The sequence below is a fragment of the Balaenoptera acutorostrata genome, chromosome 4 (genome assembly GCF_949987535.1).
Source record: "Balaenoptera acutorostrata chromosome 4, mBalAcu1.1, whole genome shotgun sequence".
Taxonomy (NCBI): domain Eukaryota; kingdom Metazoa; phylum Chordata; class Mammalia; order Artiodactyla; family Balaenopteridae; genus Balaenoptera; species Balaenoptera acutorostrata.
Window position 1 is genome coordinate 20788714 of NC_080067.1, and position 19066 is coordinate 20807779.

The following is a 19066-nucleotide window of genomic DNA, read 5'->3' on the forward strand; positions in this document are numbered from 1 at the left end:
CAGACAAAGTCGATTTCCTCCCAAGATCAGGTTCTCTCCACTGCGTTTCTCCTGGGAGGTGGGGAAGGGGATCTGAGGCTGATGAAACAGACACGAAAGGGTTCTCGGTGCCCAGGCTCATCCCAGTCCTGAGGGCAAGGTGATCACAAAAGATGGGGAGCAGCCTCCAGATGCCTACGGTATCTTGGCTACATTTAGTTTTTTGTCATATAATGAAATGATCAATGTTAACTTTCAGATCCCCTTGGTGTTCACATACACACTAACACATATACAGACCGGCAGAGTGCTCACCAGACAATTTGTCATCCCGCAGTCATTTCTTTTACATAAACTTTCCTTGTCCTCCCTCATCACCGCTCTTTGTCCATATGGGAGCTGCCAGGGGCCCCTCACTCCTAACATCTGTTCTCCGTTAATCACGTGACCCAATTCCTCTCGACCATTCTCGGTGTGGCTGCCATCCTCCCCACCGTCCTCCCTGCCACACTGGAGGGGGCGTCCTTGCCCGGTCCCCGCACAGCTGGGGTGGAATTATGTCTGATTCCTTGTGTCCCAGAGGCATTCAACCGTCCCCCCAGTGGAAACAGAGCAATCTCAGCACAAGCCTAGGGCGGCAGTTCCCCCGGGAAGAAGGGCACTCCTCCGATCGATCGGTTGCCCTGATTGCTTTTTGGAGGTGAACACCAGGAGCACGCCCAGCCAGGTGGCAATCTTTGTGTCCTTTAAATCCACATTTCCCACAGGGGCAAAGGAGCTCGTCGCCCAGCATATAGTTTTCAGTTAGTTGGGAGAAAGAAGATGACTCAACAGTCTTCTGGGTCAACAGCCATGTAAATAAATCCAGTGATTTATAATTTCGTTTTTGAAAGGACAAATTGATGTTCACTTCAAACACGTACTGATTGCTTATTCTAAATGCAAGGTACCGGGCTTCCCTGGTGGCGCAGTGGTTGAGAGTCTGCCTGCCAATGCAGGGGACACGGGTTCGAGCCCTGGTCTGGGAGGATCCCACATGCCGCGGAGCGACTGGGCCTGTGGGCCACAATTACTGAGCCTGCGCGTCTGGAGCCTGTGCTCCGCAACAAGAGAGGCCGCGATGGTGAGAGGCTCGCGCAGCGCGATGAAGAGTGGTCCCCACTTGCCACAGCTAGAGAAAGCCCTCACACAGAAACGAAGACCCAACACAGTCATAAATAAATAAATAAATAAATAAAAGAACGTGAATTTCTTTAAAAAAAAAAAATAAATAAATGCAAGGTACCGTTTCATCATGAGATGGAATAACACACAAGTTCGGGGTGCTTCCTCCTTCCTGCAGCACTATGTCTGCGTGCGTGCATGTGCTCCACGCGGGTGGCTTGGGTGGTGACCTCCTGGATCCCAGAGGTGGTCAGGACGCCTCCAGAGCAATATCCTCGGGTCTATGGTGGGAGGTGACTGGTTGTCCGCCAGTGGGCAAAGTTTGCTGGGAAGCCAGCGCTCACCCACTGGTCTGAATAATCTCCTGTATCATTTGGTCTTGGCTTGAGTTTGGCTGCCTTTCGGTCAGAATTGGCAAATAAGTGGTGCACCTCACCCTTCAGTCCAGTGTCTGTGGATCATTAGGTAATCACAATACTCTTTCCTACTGAGCCCGATGTGACCTCAGAATCCTTTTTAACCCAGTGCTCCAGGCAGCAGTGACCAAACATGTGGAGAGCCGGTTTAAGTCCAGGTTTCCTTCTCATTCTCAAACCCTGCGACTCAGCTTTGCCACTGGATACACAAGGACCTTGAGGCACTTTGTCTCTTTTATGTCTCATCCTGCAGGTGCTTCTCTTTAGAGGATCGGCCTTGGGGACAATGCTGCTCAAAGAACCAGGAGCTCTGAGTGTTCACTGGACCATTGCTTTCCGAGACATCAACCCTCCTGAAGATAGTCCTGAAGGTACTCAGGCTTTGTCAGTAAAAACTGTTTATGCTTTTTGGTCTTAAATAACAAAAGAGGTGCCAGTTTTGCAGCTCTTTCCTAAGGTAACAGGTTTTCCTGGGGTTTTAGAAGCTTTCCTGTAGGAAGGTTTATTCGCTGGGCTTGTTTGTGTGGGACCGGCAGGTGCCTCCAAGGCTATTTGTGTTCCTGAACGGAAGCACCAAGCTTAGGTTATAGAGCCTCCTTCAGACTGGGCCCTGGGGGAGAAGCTGGGGCAGGAAACATCATTAGATGAAGGAAAGGCAACTCCATAAGACTATTCATAGCCAGAGGGTCCCTGACCATCCTCTGCCTTCACCCTTACCAGCAGGGGGACCACCTGCAGCCACCACCACTGCACCTGTCAGACGTCTCCCCTGGCTGTGGTGCTATCCACACACTGTGGAGCTATCCTCCACACTGTCCCCTAGAGATGTCCTCAGCACCTTGCCTCTTCAGAGTCCAGGAAAAGGAGGAGACTCTGGGATTTTACCTGCCTCCCTATTAAAACCAGGTTTTGTTTGAAGACCTACATTTTCCGCCAACACCTGACCAAATTATGCCTTCTCCAGAGGTGGCGAACTTCTGGAAGGTTTTCATGGACACCTTGTCTTAACCAACACACTAGTCCTGGTGCTCAAGTAAGAGGAAGCATGGAGAGTCACAGGGCAGGTGGAGGTTCATGTCATCAGAGGAAGCAAGCACATAGTGTCACTGGGAGATGAGGAGGGCCTGAATTATGGCAAAGGCCGCTCAAAGGAGTGCCCACGGCGTTGGACTGTTCCCAATATGGAACACGGCAGAATGGACCAGATTTCCTCCCTGAAGGGGATGCTGGCGTTACTAGTGGCTATGATGAGTTTGACTTAGGGGATGGGGATGCATTTGTTGGGGGCCCAGGAGGAGGTGGAGGTAATCTGGGGGAGAGAAGTGACTTTGGTTCAGTATCTTTTGACTCAGGGATGCGGGTGGGACATCCAAGAGACGGCGTCCCAGTTGCAGCTTGACTTTTAGTTTTCTTTAGTTCTGCTCACAAAATTAGAGAGCCCCTGAACATCCTGTCAGGGGCTGTTGCTTCCCCTTTGGTCCCTCTGCTGGGTTTTCTCCAGCCCCTTGCCCTCAAGCAAGAGAGGAGCCAGCAGCGCAGTCTGCTGGGGGCTGCAGGGCAGGCTCTTAACCCAGCAGGGCCCTTCAGATGTTCCGTCACTGACAATCCCAGGCCTACCGCCTGCCAGCATCTGTTCACGGAGACACAGCGTCACAAACTCTCTGGACCGGAAGGGATTTTAGAGGTCATCCACTGCAGCCTCGGGGCTGGCATTTTCAAACTGATCTAAGAATTTGAGAGTCCCCCCTTCTATTATGCGGAAACTGTGTCTTCTGACTTTCCCTTACCATGCTGTTAAAGATATGGGTCACCGTGAGCCTCCTTCGTAAGGAGAAGCGTGCTGGGGCTTGTGTTTGTGGGTCTAGCAGTGAGGGGCGTGACAAGGCCAGATTTGGGAACACGAATTCTTTTTGTCCTTCACACGACAGCTATGAGAATGGTCTCCATGGTTACGGCAGCTTCTTAGAGGTGCCTAGATTTTCATTTTCTATATTTCCCTAAATGTCTAATTTATGAATAATCTGTTTAGGTAACCTGCTGGAAAGTTTCTGCAGGTATATGTATATCAAGGAATATATATTTATATGTATTCACAACAACAACAAAAAGTAGGCTGATAGGCATTTTTGGAACATGTTTTTTTTTTTCTCCCACTAAAAACAGAAATTAGGATCGAATTAAAACATTTCAAGTTAAACAAGATTCAATGAAACGAACACTGCCTTCATGTTCTTCAAAGGCACGTGAGCCGGAGAGGGGCTGGAGCTAACCTAATTATGTTTCCTTTAATGTGAAATAGCTATTTGCCTGACATTCTATTTGCATCTCACCATCACATTCAAATAGCTGGGACATTGATTTTTTTTCCTAGTGTTCCCTTTGAACATGAAAGTGTTTTTTCCTGTTCTTTCCCCTCCTTGTGAGAACAGTGATAAGAATGGATCGATAATTACATTGTTGGATAAAAATGAATATAAATTTTATTGAAAAACAACACGAGCAACAATGTGGGGAAAGCATACTCAACAGCCAGCGGCCCACACAACTCAATGCACACGTTATGAAAACTAATCACCTCTTCAGAGCTCCAACTACTCATCCAAATGAAAAGAAATGATCGACCTCAGATAAACTGACGGGGGACACAGATGCAGACAACCTCTGAATGCTTAGCCAACAGCAAAGGACGCGACCATACCATTGTGGTCCCCTGTTTGCTGTGGGTGATGGAGCGTATTTCAAGAATTAAACTGGTTTGGAAAGAACCTAGTCCTTCCAGTGAGTGTGGCATCAAAGACCCCAGACCACTGGGAAAACTTCTCTATTTTTCCCGTCCTTTAAGAAGAGGATTTCACAAACTTTCTTGGCAACTTGTCCCTCCTGCTTAACAACAGGAAATACTTTGTTATGTCTAGCCTAAATCTTTCATGCTTCAGTTAATCTATTTATTTCCTTTTAATCTCAGCAGGCTGTGAGGGGTTCGCCCTGGTGGGACAATGTAACATATGGGGAACACACAATGATCACAATCAGATTGAAAACGGAGTCCAGCTGTGCTGGTGGCGCTTCCGAAACAAGCTGAAAAGAAGTTAATTGCAGTTGTGTTTGTAGCCCATTTGCCCCATCCTACTCCCCCCACCCTCCACGACCTTCCATGCCCTTCTGGGGACTTGCAGCAAAAGCTCTCTGAGTTCGATCAGTTCCAATCCTTCAATGGCGCAGGAATGAGTGTGGTGAAAACTGTTCCATCCACTGCTACGGGATTTCCGGGCAAAATACTCCCCAATCCCATTACATTCACGTCGTCTCACCATGCCAGGCAGGCCCCAGTCTCGCCTCACAACTTGTGCGTGGCAACGACGTGCTCCACGTATACACGAGGAAGCGCTGAGAAGCCATGAGAAAGCACTCAGTGAATTTAACATAAACATCTCTGCTGCATTTTTCAAATTCTGTGAAAAACCCCGGTGATAGATTCAGCCTCAAGGGGATTTGCAGCGCCCGCAGCTCCGCACATCGGGCACCAGGGGGCGCCCGTGCCATTCCGCTGGCCGCTGGAACGCCTCGACCGGGAAACAAAGATAGGGATTTGAATAAAAGACTTCGAAATGCAACCCCGAATTCTACCCTGAGCAGCATGCGTGTAAAAATTCATGAAGATTGGATTTCATTTCATGTATTTTTACTTTAGTGGGAAGAAATGCACGTGTCGTCTGACTGTGCCTACAGCTGTCTTTACAAGGGGGGGGGCGCCTGGTTAAATGAGCAGGGAGGGCTGCTGACGCTCCCCAGCGCTTTGAGAGGCTGGGCCTCCGTCTCCTTCTAGGGACAGCTCCTATTTTTCTGGGTGGCATCCTTTGTGTGCTGTAGAATGTATAGATTAATTATATTGTTTTGTAAAGGATGCATGTTGTTCTCGGCAGGACCGGCAGCCAGCTCTGGGTCCCGGGAGGGACATGAGTCATAGAAGGCACTTATTATTTTGATGAAACACAGCATATTTCTTTCAGCCCATAAAATCAAAGGGGTGAGAAAAGGCTGTTTTCAGGGTGTAAAAACTCCCCTTGTTTCCCTGTTGTGGTGCACAGCGGTTTTGCGTCTGCGGCCTTTGTGCATTTTCCAGGCATGAGTGACACGGTGCTGAATGCCTGGGTGGCAGAGCCTATCAGAGGACGGCTGGACACAGGCCAGGGCAGCTTGGCCCCCTACGGTGTACTGCCCTTGAGTTCCAGGGCCCCCCGCCTGGTGGAGGATGGGCACCCCGCAGTAACATCTCTCTGGACCGGGTCCATACTGGGTGACAGTGGGGATTTTCGGGGGAGAGACCCTAGGGGGATGATGGACTGAAGTGTTAGGAGCCTGGAACTTGAAACAGGCCTGGGCAAGAGAGGCTGCCGCCACCCACCCTGAGCTCTGGGATGGCAAGGGCAGGGCCCCTTGGTTCCCTCTGTAGCCCCAGCGTGAAAGGTCAACTGACGTCATACCTGGTGCTTATCAAGTGCTCCATGAACATCTGTTGAATATACAAATGTGAGGATGAAGGCACAGGAGGCTGTGAGGATCCCCGGGGGCCCTGGCTGTAGCTGAGCCCGGGCATTTGGAGCGACAGTGTGGGGAGGAGAGTGCTGGGCAGTGCTGGCTCTCAGGGGCTGAGGCACTGATAGGCAGGGGCTGCAGAGCTGGAGAAGCCAGGAGGGCAGGCGGAACCACCTCCAGTGTCTCCATGTGCTGGGATGGTGCTGCAGTGGCCACGCAGGGCCTCTTGGGGCCTCTCCATCCTTCCCTTCCTGCTGCCCTTGCTGGAGCCAGCCTTTCTGCTGTTGCCATGGCAACGTTGGCCCGAGGTGCTGCTAAGGGCCGGCTGGGCAGCGATGCTTCTCAGGCCCGAGCAAGTAAGGGGCTCTGGACTGTCCCTACGGAAGGCGGGCCCTGGGGGTCTCTCTTGTCTGAGAAAGGCAGGAAGGGGCATAGGAGAGCGATCAGCACAGAAACTGCTCCCAGGACAGGTCGAGGTCCCCCCAGGTGTGGCTTTGGGGGTAGGGACCTTGGAGCTGGCAGGGCCCTGTTATCGTGGGGGCCCCTTGGCGCTGCGGCATTCTCACTACTTCACCCAAAGTCTTTATTTAGGGTTATCGTCAGGGCTCCCCAAGGGCCCAGCAGCCTCCTGGGGCTTCCTGTGAAGGGTGCAGGCTGGGGCCTGAGAGGACCTGGAGGGGCCGAGTGAATTGCTCTTAGACAGAGTGGACTGAATTACTCCCTCTGAGAGCAGAGTCGGAGGTCTTACATCCTTAGACTCAGGTGGCAGGGCTGCCAGGTATCCCTGCACCTCCTGGCCCCTACCCAGGACACCAAGAGCGGGCACTGGCTGCTCTTGGCCTTGGAGTCTCCCATAACTTTTCTGTTGCCACATTCCCAGCACACACTGGGATTGTGGAGGCCCTCAGCCCCCAGTCAGCTGGGGCGCAGTTAGTTTCCTCTCCACAGCTTCCTTCTCAGATCCTGGAAGAACAAGAAGTGGCGTCGGGAACGCGGAAGGCGGTCAGGTCTGGGAAAAAGATGACAGTCCAGCCTCCCCTGGGGTCCAGGAGTTGGTGAGAAACACCGTGATGCTCCTTGAAAGGGGCTCTAGGATTCAGGACGACTCAGCCCCGTGGAGCACGCCCTCTCCTCTCTCCCCATCACGGGAGAAGCTTTCGGCCCGGGCAACATCCCGGCTTTCCCACACCAGCCAGGTAACAACGACAAGAGCATCAGCACGAGAAGGGGGCGTCTGGGCAGTGGTGTACAGTTTACAGTACCTTAGATTTACATAGCACCTTTGTCTTCTAAAGGGCCTTTGCCTCTGTCCCCTCGGCCACCAGAACACAGACGTCAGAGCAGGGAGACTGAGGCAGAGGCCCAGAAGGGATTCCATGCAGACTCAGGGGTGTCTGGGGCTCTCTGCATCGCCCGGAGCAGGGGTGGCGGGGCCCCGGTCCTCACTGGGCGTTCACCTTGTATTTCAGGATGTAGGAGTAGAAGTTGTGGTTGGCATTCTCCAGCACCATGACGTAGACCTCCTGGCAGCCGGCCGTGCTGCAGCTGCCCTCCCAGTAGCCCTCGCGGTTCAGGGTCAGGGGCCACGTGTCCTGCCCCTTCACCAGGGCTTTGGCGACACCGTGCAGCTTCAGTTTGAACGGGACGTTGCGGTTGGCGGGCAGCACGCCCGACAGGGGCTCCAGCAGCTCATTTTCCTGCCCCCAGTTGCCGAAGCTCTCGGGGAACACGGGCCAGTTCACTTTGCTGTTGGTGCAGCACAGGAGGTAATTGAAGACGAAGACGTAGTTGCCCGGTTCCTGCCTCTTCTTGACGAAGATCTTGAGCGCGAACTTGCCGGCGTGGGGCAACTGGACTTTCAGCTCCGTCCGCTTCTCCCACTGCAGCTGGAAGATGTAGCGCCGCTGTGTCTCCTCGGTGACGGGGCCATCGTCCCCGTGCAGCGATGCCAGGACGCTGATGCCTTCCTCCACGCTGAAGCTGACGGAGCAGCGCCCATCGCTGGTGTAGATGACGGGCTCGGGGTGGGATGGCTTTGTGATGCCCATCTGCTCTGAGAACCAGCTGGGCCCCACAGGCTGGTGCAGCTCCGCGGGCAGCCGGACGTCGATGTCTGCGTAGTGGCACTTGAGTGTGTACTCCAGCACCGAGCTGTAGATCTCCGAGTTGCCCTTGGCAAAGATCTGCAGCTTGTGGGTGCCCACGGTCGGAGGGTACACGTCCAGCTTCATCCCGTTCTTCCTGAGGCTCAGCAGCCCATGCTCCTGCTTGCCGTTGAGCATGAACATGAACAGCGTCGGGGCGCAGCTCTCGATGGTGACTGTGACCTTCCCGTTCACTGTGGAGAGAGAGCCGGGGTCAGGTGAGAGGGGTCCGGCCTGTGCTGATGTGCTGGTAAATGTTTAACAATGGGATCTCTGGGGGGAAAGCGCTGACATATAGTGTCTGCCCATTTCCGTGGTGTAAATACCTTCACCGCGATAGTTTTAAGTCACCAGTGTGACCTCACTGAACATGATATAAGCCGGAAGCAGCACACCTCTGGAAGGGCTCCCCTACCCCCTCTAGGTGGTTCTCTTCGAGAGCTGCAAGCTGGGTGGGGGGGGTGTCTCAAGAAAAAAATCTGCCCCCAGCTGTATGTGCTCACCTTGCCCATTTGATTCGTATCAGATGAGTGTTGCACGAAGCCTTAACCTGATTCTAGGGCAGGGGAGAGGGCCGAGGGACAAGGAGGGCCCAAGACCCTGGCTGGAGAGCCTCCAAGTCTCAAGTCTTGCTTTCACACTGCTCCCTCCAGCATCTGGGCCTTACCTTATCACAGCTGTCATGTCAACACATCACCTTAAAAACGGGTTGGAATGGCTTCCCTCCTGGAGGCTGTGCTCAAGGGGCAGGGCTGCTTCCTTGCGTGTCCCCCACTCTCCCTGCGCCCCCCCTGCCACCCCAGGCCGCATGTCTCTAATGGGGTCAGTGAGTGCAAGGGAGGGTCTTCTGCACCCACCTTCCCCACTCCTTGCCTCTCCCCTTGCCCTCCAGCGCTGTCTTCCTCTGTCCTGGTCATTGCTGTCAGGGAGAGGGGCTGAGTTGTCTGGTTATCGCAGCCCACCAGCACTCCCCTACCTGGTCCTCCCTTCTTCGCAGGACCACAGGGAGGGGGAGGGCTTCCGTGAGAGCCTCACCTTCCTCTCAGAAGCTGATCACCTGCTCCTCCTCCCGGCCACCTCCCCAGTCCTGTGCGTGGATGAGCGCAAAGGAAGGAGACAGACTAGTGTCTGATCCATGCTCCCTAGTAGCCTTTCCCCAATTGGGGGTCCAGTGCTCTTGCTGGGTAGGCAGAAAGCCATGCCCAGGCTCTAGGACAACTGTCCCTGAGACTTCCTATCTAATCAGCCACGAGGTCCCCGACTCCAGGCTGCTCAGCTACTGCATTCAGTGCTACCTCCCATCGTGGGAGCGAGTGAGAATCCCCACACAGGCAGCAGGACCGGGATGGGGGCTCCATCAGCCTCCCCCCTTCCTTCTTCATGGCTCCTCCATCTGGAAGACTGTCCCTGCCTTCCCAGGTACTGCCAACTCCTCACCGACCTTACTCTCCCAAACACCTCCCCACTGCAGCTCCCCTCCACCCAGTCAGCTCTCTAAAATCTGGCCTCTGTTCCCGTGCTCCAAGTGTTCAGTGACTTCCTTGGAGGATCTGCGCCGCTGGCCATGCCCTCCTGGAAGTCCTCTCCTCGCCTTGCATCCACCACCCTCTCCAGCCTGGCTGTCTCCCCACCCTCTGACCACCACCTGATCCCTTCCCTTTCCCGTACACTAATTGTGGCATTCTTTGTGCTTATGTGTTATTTTCTTTGTCTACACTCTTTCTCCACTGCCACCAGCCACTATGGGACCTGGTGACCTCCAAAGGAAAGTGACCAAGAACAGCAAACGTATCAGCCTCTCGCGGTTGAATCCCTCCTCTCCCCTCACTTCCTAATCTAAGCCAGCTCAGAGGGCAGAAGCTGTCTCAGCTCTCAGCTGCTCGTGGACCCTGTCCTGCTCCATCTTGCACCAGTTGGTCGTGTGGTCCCCGTGCAGTTCACCTTTGATGCATGGAGTGCTCCCAGCATCTCCACATGGCAGCCCGGGGTCTCCTGAAAATATCCACCCGGTCACTCTGGGACTCACTTCACCATCAAACCGGAGGCCAGTGGAGAGGCCTGTCCCCTCCTGCCTTGCCTGAGTCAGGACCGTCTTCGGGCCCACACGGTATTCCCTCACATCCTCCCAGGGGACACCCCTTCACGTCCCAGGGCACTCACACATGCTCTTCCCCACACCGTTGTCCCCCAAACCTGGATAAGGCCTCAGTGTAACGTTCTGACTGCAAAGAAAGCTTTCCTGATGCCCTGGGGTGAGGCTGAGCTGCCTGGAAGCCTCTCTCCTGGCTCTGCATCTCCTCCAGGGAACTTAGCACCATAGTAATGAACTGGTTATGTGTAACGTCTGTCTGTGCTCCCTGCGGGCACCACAGGGAAGGGTCCACCTGCTTCCTTTCCTGCCATATCCCAGGCCTGGCCGGCGTGCCTGGCCCAGGGCGTTCTTGGCAAAGGTGAGTTGACTGGCTGGGAAGACTTGAAATAAAGGTTTGGAGACCCCTGGGGACCAAGTTGGAGCCTGTGACCTCCTCTTCCCCTCACCCCTCCTTTGCCCCCTCTCACTCTCTCCTCCCTGCCTTTTGCCCACCTCAGTTTTCCTCTCAGCTTTCTTCCCATCCCCAATCTTAAGAAAACTAGCTCCAGCAAAGAAATAGTCTATAAATATGCTTCATGAATATGCAATCACATTTTAGGTTTACTATATATTAAGAAACCCAGTGTTTACATTTCTCTGTCTCTTGAAAAGGCAAACCCCTTGGGGGCACTGTTTTGACGCTGGTGTGACCTGGCCCATTCCTCCCTGTGGCCCCGTGGCCCGCGACAGCTGGAGCAGGCCCCCATCTGATGTACGTGGCGGAGCCGCGCTCCTGAGACGGCAGCTTCACGCCGTCACCTTAGCAGCGGGAGCTGCCAGGTGTTTGTAGTGTTAAAAAAAGTATTCCAGAGCTCAGCAGCCTAGTTAAGGAGACTGTTGTGAGGTGGAAGGGACAAGTCAGCTGGGACTAATGTGGATGCCCCCATAGCCCTGAGTGTGGGGTGGGGGGTCCCCCGAAGACCCTCCCACAGACCCCGCTGTGCTCACACCAGGTGAGCTCAGGCCTTCTCTCCTGGGAGCACACAGGCCCCCGGGGGCAGAGATGGGGCCCGTAGGCAGTCCTTGGAGGGAGTGTTGGGGTGCACTGATCCTGCTGGGCTGAGCCCTGACTGTGGCTCTGGCACCCCTGGGCCCAGCCCCCCATAGGCCTTGTAGTGCCCAAACACACCCAGCTGGCTGCCCGTGGTCCCTGTGGGGAGGTGGGGAACAAAGATCAGTCCAGGCCAGCCTTGGGGACAGCTTGGCCGGGGATCCTGCATGCCCAGCCCTGGGGAAGTCGGCTGAAGAGGCTGGTTCTGCCTTCAGGAGGGAAGGAAACAGGGCAGCGGGCAGAACCGGCCGGCATCCAGGCGGCGAGGGGAGCTCTGAGAGGCCAGGCAGCGCCCCTGGAGCCCGGCCGTCGTCTGGGGTGCTTGAGCTCAGACCTTGGAGGCCTTGCTGTGTCCTTCCTGGAGCACTTCCTCCCATCTCCCGTGATGCCTGCTCTCCTCCAGCTCCCAACACCCAGCTCAGTGGCCACCTCCCTACTACAGCCCCCAGCGCTCTGTCCTGGGACACCCCCGCTGCTCGCCCACTAGCTGCTTAGGCCACTGACACGCAGACCCTGGCTCAGCCGGGTCAACACACATTCTCTGCCAGGAGTTTAGGAGCATCTGTCGGGCACCTGAGCTGGGAGGCGGGTGTAGCCCGGGCTGAGGCAGTCGTTTCCCTGCTGTGTGAGCTGAGAGAGACTCCCCCAGCTCGGGCCCACCAGCCCTGGTGCCCCGACCCCGGGCTGAGAACGCGGCCCACAGGCCAGGGAAACCTCGGACCCCCTACGCATCCCTGGTGGGAGGGGCTTCCGTCCCCGCAAATGTGACCTGAGGCTGCGTCCTGCCCTGATGGCCTGACGGCCTGGGCTGCCTCTGTCGCCCCTGCACAGCCCCCATCTACAGCGTCCAGCGAGCTGGGCCCTGGCAGGGCAGCCCCACGGGCCCTGGTTACCTGTTTTGATGATGGAGGTCTGCGGGTGGGCGCTCAGCATCCCCTTGTTGTAGAACTCACTCTTGTGGTACATGTTATTCTCAAACTGCCTCAGAGATTGAGGAGGTTTGAGCAGTTGCCAGTTCTTGTTGTCCGGGAAATGGTCCTCGATGAACAGCGCAGGGTGGGTGAGGAAGTAGAATTCATTGTAGCTGGAGGGGGAAAGCAGGTCAGTAGTCATGTAAGGGAGCAGGCCTCGGCTGTGCAGAGGGCCGGGGGGGCCCACAGGGGGTCTTTGGGGCCTTCTTTGGGCTAACATATCTGGGGGGGGGGGTCCCAGGCACTACCCAATGGGAAGAGGCACCATTTCCAACCCTAACGTGGGCGCTGCAGATGCCCCCTCAGTGGCTGCTTCCATAAATAGGAGGTGGGGGCTTCCCTGGTGGCACAGTGGTTGAGAATCTTCCTGCCAATGCAGGGGACACGGTTTCGAGCCCTGGTCTGGGAGGATCCCACATGCCGCGGAGCAAATAGGCCCGTGAGCCACAATTACTGAGCCTGCGTGTCTGGAGCCTGTGCTCCGCAACAAGAGAGGCCGCGATAATGAGAGGCCTGCGCACCGCGATGAAGAGTGGCCCCCGCTTGCCGCAACTAGAGAAAGACCTCGCACAGAAACGAAGACCCAACACAGCCATAAATAAATAAATAAAATAAATAAAATAAACCCAAAAGTTAAAAAAAAATATATATATATATAAAAAAAAATAGGAGGTGAGACAGGATCTGAGGCCCCTTTTAAGAGAAGGCCACTGCCCAGGCGGGGCTGTGACCAGGTGGGGAATGGGCTGCCCCTGCTCTCAAAGCCAAAGAGATTTGAAGGGAGCAAAGGCATGACCCACAGACCAGGTGCCAGTGGAGTGGAGGGAGGGCAGGGAGGGAAAGCCTGGTGCACCAGCTCCGTCTGCATGGTGACCTGATGTGAGCAGCTGTGCAGGTGGGAGGCCCTGATGTGGTCCCTGGGGCTGCCTAGATGCGGCTCTCTGGAGGTCAGTGATGGGGATCAGGAGAAGAACGGGGGACTCATCCAACGTGGGTGAGCCTTCACTCGACCCGAGCTGATGCAGCAAAGCAGGGGTGTGACTGAACGCGTCCTGCACGTACAGGCTCTGTGCACGCACTTGTATCTGCCCCGTGTGCAGGACCGTCAGGATTTTAACTGCACAAATGGGACAGCGCTCTCATTTTTCTGGATGAAAAGGCATCTGAGCTGCTGATGGACATCAAGATCCAGCACGAATGTCATGGCCTTAGCTTAAGGCCTGAGCCTGAGGACAGATGCGCTCCAGCCCCCGGTACCCAGGCCACCCTGCCCCGCTGTGGCCACAGGGAACCTGTACACCCCAGCACCCCTTCCCGCAAACCAGACCCCCTTTCTCAGAGGTGGGATTCAGCTGCATTCAGCCCAGAGAGCAGGAGGAGGAATCCCTGTGTCTGGGAGAAGCAGTAGGAGAGAATTCTGGCATCTGTAACACAGTCAGTGGCCAAAGGCCTGATGGGAACTTACGGACTCTTAGAGAAGCTTCTCAGCCCGGCCTTTCCTTGCACTTGGCCTGTGGGCAAACACTGTGCTTTTAGCGCTTGGGTGGAGGGAGTGCTGGGGAGCCAGAGGGGGGATTTAGACAGTGGAGAGTGAGGTGACAGAAAGGTCTGGGCCCTTATCATTGGCCTGGAGCTAGCTCACTCCCTCCACCAGGGGAAGGGTGGGAGCGGCCAGCAGCACACGGAGGCCCCCCAGCTCTCCTTCCCCTTCCATCCAGCCCTCTCCACCTGCTGCCTCCTCCATCTCCACCCACCAGACACCCCGCAGAACCGAGGTACTTACAGGAAGGTGAATTTGGAGGTGGTGGAATCCACCAGGCCGCTGCCCCAGGTGCTGTCCACCAGGTGCCATCTCCCCTCCAGGAACACGGCGTTCCAGGCGTGGTCGAACTCCCCAGAGAAGCTCTGCCCCGGCTGGTAGCCAAAGCCTTTGGAGTAGCCAGGCACGGTCATGCACTGCACGCCAGCGATCCTGGGGCGGGACAGGGCTCTGAGAGGCGGCTCCTGCCGGGGCTGCGTCCAGCACCACAAGTCTGTCTGTCTGTGGCCCCAGGCCTTAGGCGCATTTGCTGTCCGGCAGTCCCTCTGGGCCTCTCCTTTTCCCTGCCTCTCGCCCAGTCACACACACACAGCCTTTTGTCTGCAGAGCCGGGGGACAGGGGGACACAGGGCTGGCTGGTCCCTCCGGCGCAGCCTGGCTGCAGTCCCCGCTGTCTGCTCCCCCTCCAGCCTCTACAGAGCACTTGGGGATGGCTCTCCCCAGAGCCTGCCTGAGGGCTCCGTCGGCCGCCGCAGGAGGACACTGGTGCAACAGCGAGGAGCGCCTGGCGGACACGGAAACCAGGGGCATGCCAGTGCTCTCGACTCTACACGCGTGGCTGGGGAGCTGGGTCGAGGTGACACGGGTGGGGCGTCAGGCAGGGTGCTGCACGTGAGGGTGCGGGAGAAAGCTGAGCCCACCTCCACCGCCACGTCCTGCCCATGGACACCTGTGCGGGGACCCCTGGGGCAGGCCAGCCGGGGTCCCCATCTTGACCTGGGGAGGACTGGCCCACTGCCAGGGCCACCACGGTGCATTAAGGCCATTTGCTGACTGATCGCCCCGGCCACGGTTTCAGAGTCCCCTGTAGCTGTTACTTTGGGAGTGGAAATGCTGAGCGGTGAGCCCGAGCTTTTATCAAGACCCCCTTGACAGTGTGTTCCCCCACTGCTCACAGCCAAGCTGGCCTGGACAGTGGGGCGATGGGTGCTGGTCACCTATGGGGACCAAATGGCAAGCTCTAATCTGGGCACCTGTAGCTGGAACCCTGAGGCCCAGACCTGGGCTGTGGGCAGCACCCCACGGCCACGGCAAGCACCCCGAGAGCCTTGCCATGGCCAGCTGGCCCTCTCCTTCAGCAGCCCTGCCCCCACATGGCAGCTCTTCTGGCGCAGGGGACCCCCGGAGCTAGCCCTTCTGGGGCCTCTGTGTGAGTTAGAACAAGGTGCTCCTTCTTCAGGACACATTCCTTTCACTGTGGAAGGTTGGTGTAATCAACGCCCAAACCCGTGATATCCAGGATGTTGGTGACGGCCCATCGGATGGGGCTCAGCACGAGCTGCCCGCTGACTCTGCCCTCCCCTTGCACGAACTGGGGCTGTGCTCCGGGTGTCAGCCCGGCCTGAATCAGGGAAGCGGCCTCGGGCGGCTGGGGTCCCTCCGGGAGCAGGTCTGCAGCCTCAGTTGCTCTGAACAAGAGGCCACGGAGCCTCAGGCTAATGGGGTGAAATGGCCATGCACACAGGATAGGAATGGGGAAATTTTCCGTATAAAAACGACCATTTAATTAACAATTAGTAGAATATTGGATTAAATACGACTTATCTCTATTTAGATATCATTTGTTGAGAGACCTAGTGAGGCAAAATATGGAGCCTGCAAATCACCAGTTTCCACCTTGCCATGGGGGCCGCGCAGGTGCCCACGCGGCCTGAGCTCCCCTCTCCTGCCGGGGGCAAGCCTGCTCTGCTGACGCTCCTTATGGGCTGGGAAGTTCTGCAGCCCCCCACCCTTCTGCCTGCCAAAAGGACCTCCAGGCCTCCCAGGCTGCCTGAGAAATCCCATGGGAACAGACCAGCTGGGCCCGTGGGGAGGATTTCGGGAGCACCTGGGGGGCCGGGGCAGAGAACAAGAGAAACCAGATTCCGATGGATGTCAGGATTCTGCTGGTAAAAGCCAACACCGACTCCCTGGAGCAGAAGGGCCGCCCAGAGGCCCGAGGCCTGGGAGGGGTGGGCCCAGGACCCCAGGGGAGGGAAGTGCAGCAGGCATGCCTGGAGAGCCCCTTCCTCATTTAGCTGCAATGGGATGAGGCCCAGGGGGTTTGTTCTCAGCCTGTGTGACCTGACTGAGTTTACAGTCTTAGAGGAAATAGCCGGCAGAGGGGCGAGGCGAGGGTCGCATGCCAGGCCGGAAGGGTGGGACTGAGGTACGTGGGATGGGGGCACCTTCCATAGGAGGTAGGGCTCCATATACTCAGAGAGTGGACGAGGAGAAGGGATGTTGTGAAAAACGTTTAACGAGGTAGGAGATGCTCCTGCCACGCTAACTGACAAGAGCCTGTAAAACCCCACCATCAGCACAGGGCGTGTGTGTGTGTGTGTGTGTGTGTGTGGGTGTGTGTGTGTGCGCGCGCGTGCGCGCACACATGCATGGAAAACAAGAGATGGGGGAGGGCAGAGTGAGAGAGGCAGCACAAAAGTCATCTGGTCTCTTAGTGATGGGATTATGGGTGGTTTTAATTTTCTTCTTTAAGCTTCTCTTTATTTTTAAAATTTTCAATAATGATTATGCGTTACTTTTCGAATTGGAAAAAAATCCATAAATACTACTTGAAAATGACACTTTTAGTGAGTTATTTTCCTTTCTTGCCCAGACCGTCGGTGCATATGAATTTCTAGGATGATGTGGAGGAGCGTGGAGTACTGGGACAGCAGTGTTTACACACGGGGCTGCTTTGCAGGAAGGGAGGGGAGCTGCGGGCCTCGGGAGGGTGTCTACTCCGCTCTGAGCGGAGTCAAGGCGGGAAGGAGAGGTGCTGAGCGCCCATGCGGCCTCCAGGTGCTGTGAGAAAGATGGGGCTGGTGCTGATGTGGGCAGATGGCCGGCTCGAGCTCTGCCAGAGTGTCCTCCTGGGAGAAGCCGTGTCCCCGGGCAGAGGTATCCTCCCACCACGGGGGTGAAGTGGAGGTCAGAGTTGAGCACCAAGTAGGGGAATAAGAGTGAACACCCCGCCCCAAGCCTGGAAAGGGCCGGAGGAGGGAGAAGCGAGTGGCCAGCTGTCCTGCCAGAGGGCTCGGGGCTGGAGGCGGCGGTGACTGGGCTGAGCCGGGAGAGCGGGGCTCACCCCAGCGTGACCTTGCCAGGCTCACTGTGGGCAAAATGGAAGGTTGGCATTAAATGATCTCTAGGGGTTTATTCTCTTCTGACAGGCTGAGGAGAAGCTGGGAGGGCCGTGGGGAATGCCTAGGGCAGAGTAAAGATGAAAAAACCCCCTCAGCTGTAGGCTTCTGCCATGCTTGACTATGATATGAGGATATTTTATTACCTGGCAGCAATGTGCTAGATGAACTGGACAAAGAAGTCATAATGTAAAGCATTATTGTTAATAATCCATAACTCTCATGCAAGGGTGTGGACCTAGTAATTCTAGCTGCTGGTTGCTAGACAGATGACCCACCACCATCTCAGGTCATCAAAAGATCACCAACTGTATACACTTTGTGCAAAGCACTGTACCAGGCGCAGGCACCAGGGAATAATATCACATATCATATCATTTCAAAATGTAATAAATACTATAACATAATAAATTGTAATATTCTAAACATAAAGCTCACTGGCTACCCTAGATGTGCTCATAGTCGGAAGGGGGCAGATATGTGAACCGTCACGAAAATGCTAGTGATAAGCATGGCCCTTTCAGGGAACCCAAAGGAGCAGGAATTTGCTGGAAAGCTTGGGGAGAGCACTGAAGAAGGGCAGAGGGCGAGAAACGTTTCTGCCTCTCAAAGAACCCCAACCAGCCATCCTAGAGCCCCAAAGATCAGCCAAGGAGATGTATCTAATTAACCTCAGGCTGCAGAATCTTGGTTTTTACTTTTGACAGTTTTGAAAATCCCAACGCCAGTGGTTTGATTGAGGAGGTGATGGATCCAGACTGTGACTGTCATTTTAAACAGAGACGATCCGGGCCTCGGCAGCAGGGTGGCTGAGTGGCCTGGGGTGGGCGGTGTACCCTGCACATATCAGCCCCTGACCATAGTGGGCTTCCTCAACTCTGACCACTTCTCCCAGGATGTCTGAGCCACACAGAAAAAAAGCGAGGGTGGGAAGGCTATAAGAGAGGCAGTGAAGCATGCTCTTTTTTCTCATCTTGATGAACACATTGTGATTTCTAATAGTAAAATTAGGAAACATGGTTTTGTTAACGTTAAGCCCAAGGGCCAGTTTAACTGGGCAAACATGTGAATTAGAATTTTTAGGGCCTTGCTGTTCCTGAAATGGTCCTCAAGAAGGTCATAGAAAACAAATTTATGGTTACCAAAGGGAAGGTGGGGGAGGGATAAATTGGGAGTTTGGGATTAAAATATACACACTACTATATATAAAACAGATAACCAACAAGGTCCTACTGTATAGCACAGGGAACTATACTCAATATCCTGAAATAACCAATAATGGAAGAGAATGTAAAAGAATATATATATATATATATATGTATGTATAACTGAATCGCTTTGCTGTACACCTGAAACTAACACAACATTGCAAATCAATGTTTTTCAATAAAAACTAAGAAAGGTATATTATATAAATCCAAAAAAAGGTAAATTCTAAACTGGCAAAAAAATTGTGATTTCTACACTACAGCAGGACATGAATAACCATGATTTATGTTCACAATTTATGTAGTTGATTTCTTGTAAATTTGACGGTGTCTTTATATTTCTGCTATATGGTCCCCTTACCCTTTTCTTATACCACCACCCTTAGAGCAAGGTCAGTAACTGTAATCACGGTAATAATTTTCACTCCAAAGCCCCGTTTAGAGCCTTTTGAGGTTGACTTCAGCGGCCTCCTCTCTGACAAGTGAGGAGTTGGCAGTTCAGAGAGGGAGGCTGACTTGCCTGGG

At 54.8% G+C, this 19066-nt stretch overlaps 1 protein-coding gene across 3 annotated transcripts in view; it reads right to left on the reverse strand.

Annotated features, from left to right (window-relative positions):
* Positions 1-6664: 6664 nt before the first annotated feature.
* The window catches only part of KY (kyphoscoliosis peptidase), a 46813-nt gene continuing 34411 nt past the window's right edge, over positions 6665-19066 (reverse strand). For all 3 annotated transcript variants that reach the window (XM_057546056.1, XM_057546057.1, XM_057546055.1), the window contains 3 exons: positions 14176-14364; positions 12315-12505; positions 6665-8433 (listed from right to left, as the gene is read on the reverse strand). In XM_057546056.1, coding sequence (XP_057402039.1) covers positions 7538-8433; positions 12315-12505; positions 14176-14364 — 1276 coding nt within the window. In that variant the 3' untranslated portion in view covers positions 6665-7537. The remainder of the gene's footprint in view (positions 8434-12314; positions 12506-14175; positions 14365-19066) is intronic.